The following is a 10,935-nucleotide window of genomic DNA, read 5'->3' as shown; positions in this document are numbered from 1 at the left end:
AATAACAAGTTTTCCTTCCATACAGGGCACTGGACCTCACTAAGGACACTTTGAAAACATGATAAACAAAAAAAATGACTACAGGAATATTGTGACCAGTTGCAGAACTTCATAAGGATTTTTTTTTTATGGACAAATTCCTCCTTCACTAAATCATTTCTTAGACATCTTACCACATTCTAAACATGCCCCAAAGACAAATATAAATGAGAAAATGCCTCACATTTCTTAGAAATTTTTGTTTCTTACTATGTTTTCTCTACAATTCAGATCAGGCCTCAGTAGAATAATGTAGCATTTGGGGAAAAAGATGCAAGTCAAGAGACCAGCCCCAGATGCCAAAATGGAGAAGATCTCCATAGCCACCATGGACTTCCCTTTGGCACTCAAATAGGTGGGGAGGAAGGAGATCCAAACACTGCAAAAGACCAGCATGCTAAAAGTAATGAACTTGGCTTCGTTAAAACTATCAGGCAATTTCCTAGCCAGGAAGGCCACTGTGAAACTGACAAGGGCCAAAAGACCTAGGTAAGAGAGGACACCATAAAACATTACAGCTGAGCCCTGCTTACATTCCAAGATGATCTCTCCAAATAAGGAGTGGAAGTCCAAGTTGGGAAATGGAGGAGAAGTTCCCAGCCAGGTGGCACAAAGAAGGGCTTGGACCAGAGGACAGGCTATGACAATGGTGTTGCTCAGTGGTTTTCCCAAGAGTTTCCTTGTCTTGTTCCCTGGCTTGGTGGCCATGAAAGCCAGAATCACCATGACAGTCTTTGCCAACACAGAGGAAACTGCAAGGGAAAAGAGAATGGCAAAGGTAGATTGTTGAAAGAGACAAGTGATCTTCCCTGGTTGACCAATGAAGAGGAAGGAACAGAGGAAGCAGAGCAGAAGGGAGACCAGGAGGATGTAGGTGAGATCTCGATTGTTGGCCTTGACAATTGGTGTGTCATGGTGTTTATAGAAAATCACCAGGACTGCAGAAGTGATCACTGAGAGAAAAAGAGCAAGAAAAACTAAGGTGTATCCCAGGGTGTCTTGATAGGAGAGGAAGTGGATCTTCTTGGCAATGCATTGGTCCTTGTCCTTGTTGGGAAATTGGTCTTCTGGGCAGGGTTCACAGTGAGCTGCATCTGAAATCAAAAGTCTTTGTCTAAGGATTTCTTGAGCAACTACCAAGCACATTATCCCTCCTGCATAAATGATATGAGGGTTTCCTTTCTGCTATTGACCTACCTACAAAGAGAGTAATGAAATAATCTCTATAATATAACAACAGTAGTACTAACACTTATAATATTATTAATGATTTATATCACCATATATTTACATTCTCTACTGTACCACTGTTGTCATATTATAGGACAACAATAGGAAGACAATGCAGAACGGAGAACTATAAATGCTAAACATGAAAGCCGATACAGAAGGCTGTATAATTACTTTATATTGTTATATATGTTTTGTGTTTTGTTGTTTCTTGTTGTGTTTTTCTTTCTGTTTTTAAAGATAAAAACGTTCAATAAAAACTATTTTAAAAAAGAGAGAAATAATCTCATGTGCTATTTATTTTCTCCCATTTTATCATGGAACCCACAGAAGACAGACAGATCTGTTATCCAGGAATGAATCTGGTTTGTGTGTGTACATCATCCATTAACCTGATAGCCTTAACCTCTCTGCTTTGTACATCAAATCTGTTCATTTCTCCCTCTTGTTCCATCAAAGAGAGATAAATAGGTGGATCTCCTCTTTCTCTGGCAGGTCTATTTCCTCAGAGGTTAGTAGAGATGCCAGAAGAAGCACTCTCTAAATGAGCAAATAAAAGCTGGGACCACATGCCCCACTTCCTCATGAAAAGAATGGAAGTTGGTTTCCCAATTGGAGGTGAAAGTACAAACAGAAAATGGATGTTGGGGATTGATAAATTGTGCCCTCAAACTATGCTTGCTGAGGATCGAGAAAGGTGGCTTCTGTGGCCAGGGCAGTTTGGATCTTTAATCTGAAAGGTTGTATTGAAAATAATAACTGCATGTCAATCTTATCAAAAATGACACAACAACAAAAATATATTGATTTAATGAATGTCTTCCTTGATGCCTCAAGATTTAGATTTGAAGTATGGTCTACCTGTCTGATTAGAACTGGTCCCTTCTGGACAAGTGTCACAGTTGTAGCAGCAAACCTGCTTGCCCTCTGGAACTTTTCTCCTCTCTCCTGCATGGCACCTCTTCCTTCCACACCTGGCAATGGGGATTGTCTGAAAGACAAGTATTTGAAATTGCTTAAGGAATGAACCTGCTGCATTCATTATTTTCCCTATTCCTACTTCTATGTTCAGCATCTCTTTTAAAGCGATGCATTGCCATAGTCTGTCAGAAATATAGAACAACTATATTTCTTGAGAGATTCAGGCCACTGACATTCCTGAGACATCAATAGATGCTGGAGATTGGAACTGGGGTTTCCTCCTGCAGAGGAAGGATTCTGAATGAACCACAGCATTTCTAAAAGAAACAACCATGAGGATAAAACTGAGCAGAAATAGTCCTTGGAAATCACTATTGCTTGCTGTAAATTGCATCCTGTGTTTGAAGCAGTCGTTGTTCCCAATCCTAACCCTTTGTGCAATGACAGAAACCAGTACTCAAAGGTGTTACATGGAAAGCAGATTTTTCACCAAATGACTGCCATGATTTCTTACTCAATTGATTATTTTTCTAATTAGAAAGATGTTTTGCATCTCAGGAAGAAAATGAATCTTTCCCTGTAGTTACATTTCCTTGCAGCTCACCTTTGTGGCCCAGCTGATTCCATCAGGGTTGATGGTGAAATCCTGTCCTGGGGGAGCCTCAGAATTTACTTGCCCAACCTTCATGGGGACAAAAGATTGATTTGGGAGGAAAAGCCAATTGAGAAGATCAAAACGACCAGATCCCAGTCCATCTTCTGAGAAGGAGACTTCATCTCCAGCACTGTTGTTGAACTGCACATTCCTCAAATAGGGAAGAATCTGGAAGAAAGGAGACCTTCAGAGATTGGAGTATTTGGGCTAGAGCTACAAATGAGACATCATGGCTTCTATCATCACATAATGTCCCTCTTGAGAAAAAGAATTAATATTTTGAGAAGCTACTTCCATCTCTTGGTGGAGATCTGAGGAATGAAGTGTAACACCAAATATTTAACTCTGAAACTGAACATTTCCCCTTTATCACCGGGCATGGTTTCCAACTTGTATTTCACCCAAACTCAAGAATTTTAGTTCCACGATCTAAATTTTTTTTTTAGGATTTTCCTCTTGTGATACTTGGCTACATGTACTTTCCAATAGTTTTTTTGGCCAAAGTTCTTGTTAAGTGATAAATGAATGTTTGAAATGAATAAATGATTTCCATCAGAACCATGGAAAATTCAGGAGGGGACTTTCATTTGAAGTCTTAGTGAAAACAGCTGTAAAATAGCAGATCTCCACCAGGCTCCATGAAACGCAGCCAGAAACTGCTTGCTGGGAAATTCTACAGGGTTAATCCTCCCTGGAGGGGAGGTGAAGAAAGGAGAGGTGCTTCATTGATCATGAGGAAACTGCAATTTCCTCGCTGATCTGAAGAACACCCTGCTGAATGGCAGCAGGGCCAATGGTCATTTTTGGTCAGTCACAAGATGGGATGTCTGAAACACTAAGATCTTGTGCTGGAGTGGTATGTGGACAGAGCAGTGAAACTGGGTGAGAAAATTTCCAACAACTGATTTAGAGAGGCAATAGCACTTAGACTTACATACCACTTTACGGTACTTTACAGCCCTCTCTAAGCAGTTTTACAGAGTCAGCATATTGCCCCCAACAATTTGAGTCCTCATTTTACCCACCTCGGAAGGATGGAAGGCTGAGTCAACCTTGAGACTGGTGAGATTTGAACTGCCATATTGCAGGCAGCTGGCAGTAGAAGTAGAAGTAGCCTGCAGTACTGCACTCTAACCACTGCACCACCATGGCTCATATAAGTTTTAACCTAAGTTAAAGGTTCCTCCCCCCAAATAATCTCCAAATCTTAAAAAAGTGGTGATTGGATTTATGATGAAATGTTAAAGACTAAAAACTAAAGAGGAAGATTAAAGATTCAGAAGTAAAAGAAAAAACCTAAAGGATGATTTAAAACATAGAAAACCTGGAAACAATGTTGTGAAAAGTGACTATTGGTTTTCTTTTTTTTTATTTAATATTTTTTTATTTTTTAATGCAAATAATACAAACAAACATATACACTATATTGCTAAAAGTATTCGCTCACCCATCCACATAATCAGAAGCAGTGGTGAGCGAATACATTTCGCAATATAGTGTACATCTAAATGCAAAAAGTAAAAAGAACAAAAACCTAATATTACAATGTACCCCCACCTCCCGGAGAGCCTGTTTTTCCCCCTCATATTTATTTGCCTATAACAACCAAAAGATATACAATATATTCCAATTGTGCTCTTATCCCCTCCAAAACAACATAAATTCTTGAGTAGGTTTATTCCCTTTGACTTCCACCAACACTGATTTTATAAAATCCCCCCATATTTCATTATAATTGTTTGCTTCCATCCTCCCTTTTTTAAAATTCAATTTTCATTGTTAATTTGTTTTTCTAAATGCTATTTCTAACTCCCCTGATTGGATGACAATCAGCTGTTTCTGATTTTTATATTCTGTGGAACACTGAAATTGGGAGCAGGGGAGCCATCTACTGAAGGAAGAAGATTACTGCAACATATATAATTTAAAAGAAAGTGGGGAGAGAAGTAAATAACATCTGGAGAACTGCTTGACCTTGACTTTATCTTAATAGGTGTGGATGCTGGGAATTATTTACTGAGCTTTTTGAAGATTCAGAAGGCAAAATAAATTGAACACTAAAACTATGTTGGAATTGTATACAGAAAAGAGGATTTGAAAGACTTGAAGGAACAAAAGAAGAAAAGATAAATAAGACTTTAAAATCTGGACAATTGGGAAGGTGTAAATTGGAAACTAGAAAAACTGAGAAGCACAAACTAATAGAAAATTTGGGGACTTGGAGGAATAACTTTGGGATTTACCAAATCTTATTAACAAGTGATTTTTTTCCTGGAGTTTTCAGTTATTGGGATATTGGGACATTGGAGGTATATTAACTTATTTCAAAATGATCCAGCAGGAGACAATAAAGTTCTATGAAGAAATGCTAGAAATAGTGACAAAGAATTATAAGAAGTTGTTGGGAATATTTACAGAAGTGGTCAAAATTGTGAAAAACCTTTTGGGAAAAGTGTATTTTTGAGGTTTGATGGTTGATAATGCCACTTTTGGAGGGAGTTTCAAGAGAATCATATTCCACTGCTGGAATGACCTGGGAATAGGCCAGACCTTAACCCAATTGAAAATCTATGGATCCAACTAAAGAAACTTGTTAGTCAGAAGCGACTCAGCAATAAAACCCAGTCAATAGAAGCAATCATTCAATCTTGGTTTCACATGATAACATCTGCAGAGCAGTTGGTTCACTCCATGGGAAGATGTTGTAAGGCTGCAATTCATGCTAAAGGTTACCCAACTAAGTATTTACTGACATGGTGATAATTTTTGTATACCTCATTTTTTCTACGTATTTCACTTTTCTTCTTTATACCCTAATTGCTATTCTAATAGCAAATCCTTCATAAAAGTTATTGCATTACATTCTTGATTAAATTATCTTTCCATTGATGTGTAATTTTATGGTACTACTCCAAACAAAAGTCGTGTTATTAGCTAGTTTTAGAAAATACACTTTTCCCAAAAGATTTCCACAATTTTGGCCACTACTGTAAAGATAAAGATATGAAAGCAGAAGGCTCTCAACAAAGGTGGGGAAAGACGAATATAACATACAGAAGACAGCTGAGGAATGAGAAGGACTGGCAGAAGGGACAAAGCAAAATAAAATACAAAAAGATACTGAAAAGACAGCAGTAATAGATACTAGAAATCAAATAGACAATACCCAAAGAGCTCATAACAGACTAGAGATGGGGTAAAAGGAAGATATTTCAAAAATAATGAAAGGGTCATGGATGGATATTCAAAAGATGCAGCAGATGGAGAAAAAGGGTTAAGACAGAGAGAATAATGAGTTTGTGTAAAAATGCTAGAAGGACATTGGTTTCCAAGACAGAAACATAAAAAAATTCCCTTAAAAAATCAATAAATGATGAAATCCTAAAAAGGCTGAGAGATGATGGATAGATTATGCAATACAGTAACAATAGAAGTAAGTGGAATGTTTAAATTGGAAAAATAGTAGTCTATGTATAGACATATAATGGAATATATTATAAATATATTCACATTAAGATTAGAAGACAGAAGACTAGGATTAGGTATATTTAAAGGTATTATGATCAATCAACAGGATTATATATATATATATATATATATATATATATATATATATATATATATATATATATATATATATATATATGTGTGTGTGTGTGTGTGTGTGTGTGTTTATTTGTGCTGATAAATAAATAAAGGAAGACTAGTATAGATCTATTTCAAGCTATTTAGCTCTCATCAGCTAGCCATATCCTTACTGGGAATCGAACCTGTGCTCTATTGCCTCCCAGGCAGGGAGTTAACCATTTGAGCTACAGAGAACGACTCCTTTTATCAGCCAGCCAGGGTGGGAGGTATATACTTAAAGTCACAACCCCTGGTATGCCCAAGTGTGGGAGGAAGGTCACACTTCCACTCTCTGTCATTAGGCTCGTCACAAGAGTCCATCCAGACAGAAACCCAATATTTTTACTGTTGCCTTTGTTATATTTGTGTTTTTATTTGTGCTGATAAATAAATAAAGGAAGACTAGTATAGATCTATTTCAAGCTATTTAGCTCTCATCAGCTAGCCATATCCTTACTGGGATTCGAACCTGTGCTCTATTGCCTCCCAGGCAGGGAGTTAACCATTTGAGCTACAGAGAACGACTCCTTTTATCAGCCAGCCAGGGTGGGAGGTATATACTTAAAGTCACAACCCCTGGTATGCCCAAGTGTGGGAGGAAGGTCACACTTCCACTCTCTGTCATTAGGCAGAGAGTCTGGATGGACTCTTGTGACGAGCCTAATGACAGAGAGTGGAAGTGTGACCTTCCTCCCACACTTGGGCATACCAGGGGTTGTGACTTTAAGTATATACCTCCCACCCTGGCTGGCTGATAAAAGGAGTCGTTCTCTGTAGCTCAAATGGTTAACTCCCTGCCTGGGAGGCAATAGAGCACAGGTTCGAATCCCAGTAAGGATATGGCTAGCTGATGAGAGCTAAATAGCTTGAAATAGATCTATACTAGTCTTCCTTTATTTATTTATCAGCACAAATAAAAACACAAATATAACAAAGGCAACAGTAAAAATATTGGGTTTCTGTCTGGATGGACTCTTGTGACGAGCCTAATGACAGAGAGTGGAAGTGTGACCTTCCTCCCACACTTGGGCATACCAGGGGTTGTGACTTTAAGTATATATATATATATATATATATATATATATATATATATATATATATGTATATGTATATGTATATGTATATGTATATGTATATGTATATGTATATGTATATGTATATGTATATGTATATGTATATGTATATGTATATGTATATGTATATGTATATGTATATGTATATGTATATGTATATATATATATATATATATATATATATATATATATATATATAATGGAAGCAGATATATATATATATATATATATATATATATATATATATATATATATATATATATGTGTGTGTGTGTGTGTGTGTGTGTGTGTGTGTGTGTGTGTGTATAAATATATGTGTGTGTGTGTAGGAACGTGTGTGTATGTGTGTGTATGTATGCATTGTATGTATGTATGTGTATGTATGTATGTATATATATATATATGTGTGTGTGTGTGTGTGTGTATGTGTATGTGTGCATTGTATGTATGTATGTGTATATATATATGTGTGTGTGTGTGTGTGTGTGTATGGTATGTATGGATAGTTCTAGGTTGCTTCTCTCCTTGGTTAGTTTCCATCCATTATTAATCAGAAACTATTTTCACACAGCAAGCTGAGTAGCACAACGAATTGTAAACTAAAGAAAAGGGCAGGGTCTCAGATGAATTGGTATGGGAGTATGTAGACATTTAATCAAGAACTGAAAAAATTGGAGGAGGAGCCAATGTCCCCACGGTATGGACGTGTAGTCTCGATGCTCTGAGATTGCAGCCGGTACTTTTGCCACTGGGCGGTCCAATCGGACCTAAACCATCCCGAAGAGATGGTGAACAGGAAGAATACATCTTGCTGATTTGGGGGATATTGCAAAATCCCTGAAAAAAGCAAGAGAAGATCTTCAAGCTAGTGACAAAAGACAGCTTAGGCCAATGAAGTGAGGACGGATGGCTATGGAATGGAAGGGAACAGAAAGAGAAAGTGTGATCATCTGGGGAATTCTTTCTGTTTTGGAAAAAAAACTGCCCAAAAGAATCTCTTTTTTATGCTAAACTAAACTCTTAAGCAGAAGAAGTCAGTGGCGGAATTGATCTTCATTGTTTTGCTTTCGTTAGTATGCTTTTCTTCTTGTAACTATTGAAATGCTTCTCACAACTTTTTCTCTCCCCCCCCCCAATTGCTAATTAATAGCAATTATTTGCTATTAAACTCCATTTAAGAACTTTGTCCTTCCTAAATCTGAGTCAACACAAGAAAGTGAAAAAAATACTAATTTTGCTGCTTGGAAGCTTAATGTCTTCGTGCTTCAAAGTTCTGCAACTAAAAGTGATAAGAATCAAGGCCATAAATTGTTTACCACAGCTGTCTCTTGAGAGCCTTATTGGTACTGGGAGAAGGAAAAAAAACAGAACCTCTCTCTTGTGAAGATTAAAGCTACAGTGGCAGTAATTTACAATTTGGAACATGGAGCAATTTACAGAAGAGGAAACTTTAACTTTGCAAAAGATTTGGGATGCAATTCAAGAGTTATTGGTAACTTGGAGAATTAACAAGAACATTGAGTTTATACCAGAAAAAAATGAGGGAGATGGAGTTCCAAAAACTGAAGAGAAAAAGGAACACAAAGATAAGAGAATGAATGATTTGATTTCTGAACTGAAAGTGGTTGAAAGCGAAAAAATGGGAGTTTGGAGGGGGGAACTCGATGGTCTAGAGCGCTACCCCAAATTTCAAGGCACAAAAGAAGAAAAAAGAGAAAAAAATGATGGTTTTAAAGAAAAAAAATCTTATCAGAAACAGGCTTGACAATCAAAGATAAATCAATTAAAGTAGCAAAAGGGCGCTGAGATTACCTGAAAGATCCAATAGACAATAAGGTGCGGAGAGATGTCCATAAAAACTTTACCAAGGAAATAAATAGAAAATTAACTCCACAAATGGCAAAAGAAATAAGACTACATCCCTTCTGGAAGGACACGTTAATATATGAAAATCGCAGCCCTCAAGATCTGGCTCTCCCAGCAGGCCTGGGGATAGGCTTCCAATTCACCCGCCCGAGTGTTTGATTGTTGAATGAAAGTTGTGTTTTACTATCTTTCTTTGTTCACATATTGTTTTGTTTTTGACCTTGCACCCCCCCCCTCCGCCCCCCTGTGGTTGTAAGCCGCCCTGAGTCCCCTCAGGGAAAAGGGCGGCATATAAATCCCAATAAACTGAAACTGAAACTGAAACTGATAATAAAAAATAATAATAATAGCTAATTTTGATGATTAGTAAGTAGGAATTTAGTAATTCTTTAGATTGCTTGATTAAATAAATAGTTGATAATGGTAACAAGGTATATTTCTATGTTGGCTGGAGGTGAGGAAGCTGGATATAAGTAATAAATGATTTCATTACAAACATTAATGATGATGATGATGATGATGATGATGATGATGATAATAATAATAATAATAATAATAATAATAATAATAATAATAATAATAATAATGAAACTCCGCCGTTGCCGGTCCCAAGCCCGGATGAGAAAGGAGGAGGGTTGGGGTCAGGTTGGCATCTGGTCCTGTAAAAAAAAACCCGCCAACCCATACAATATGGTGAAAAAAACAAATAAGAATTCCATACCGCATCGGTCGTCGCACGGGTTAACAAAGGCCGCGGCGGATGTTGGGGTCCCTGGACATCCGTCGACAAGTGGGCTACAAGTGGACCAGCCAACAAAAAGACAAAAATATAGTGCAGATGAAAACCGTGCCATAATGGCCTGTTACTACAACTCAGAGCCAGAAAAAAGAGGCTATTTAAAGCGAATGTATGAATTATGGAAACAACAATATCTAGATTCAAATGTTAGTGAACAACGACTAGCAGATCAAAGGCGATTTATTATACGGAATAAAGTGTTTAGTGAAGTTGAACATGAGGAAATTCAGGCAAATTGCAAAACCCAAAAAACAATATCACAAGCGGAAATAACTGATATTCAAGACACAACTAAAGACATTATAGTAGAACTCCCAGAAGAAGCTCTCGGGGAGGAAATAACATCACCACCACTAGAACCAGTTATCACTGAACCAACTGATGAACTAACTCAAAAATAAAAAGAATTGAAGGATAAAATCATGGAGCATTTTCTGCTTAATGAGGAAAGGCAATGTTTACCATCACTAAAAACTGTGCCTAAGAAAATTTTGGCCCCTATCATGAAAATGGTTAATGCAGTGTTTTCAACAATTGAACCGGGATCCATCTTGGAAACAAACCAGTTAATGTACAGCGCAGCTGTAAAAGTCACTAATGAACTAGGCATTACAATTAAAGTACCTAGTCACACAACAGAAAAGGCATCAAAGCCAAAGTGGAAAATCCGTTTAGAACAAAAAATCAAAAAATTAAGGGCAGATGCTAGTAACTTAAAGAACATG

At 37.2% G+C, this 10,935-nt stretch overlaps 1 protein-coding gene across 1 annotated transcript; it reads right to left on the bottom strand.

The window, feature by feature from the left end:
• Positions 1 to 228: 228 nt before the first annotated feature.
• Positions 229 to 1,185, bottom strand: LOC116506912 (vomeronasal type-2 receptor 26-like). The gene has a single exon (XM_032214802.1). The coding sequence runs from the start codon at positions 1,183 to 1,185 to the stop codon at positions 229 to 231; it is 957 nt and encodes a 318-aa protein (XP_032070693.1).
• Positions 1,186 to 10,935: the final 9,750 nt, after the last annotated feature.

The sequence above is a fragment of the Thamnophis elegans genome, chromosome 1 (assembly GCF_009769535.1).
Source record: "Thamnophis elegans isolate rThaEle1 chromosome 1, rThaEle1.pri, whole genome shotgun sequence".
In the NCBI taxonomy this organism is placed as follows: Eukaryota; Metazoa; Chordata; class Lepidosauria; order Squamata; family Colubridae; genus Thamnophis; species Thamnophis elegans.
This window is presented reverse-complemented; position numbering and strand designations above follow the sequence as displayed.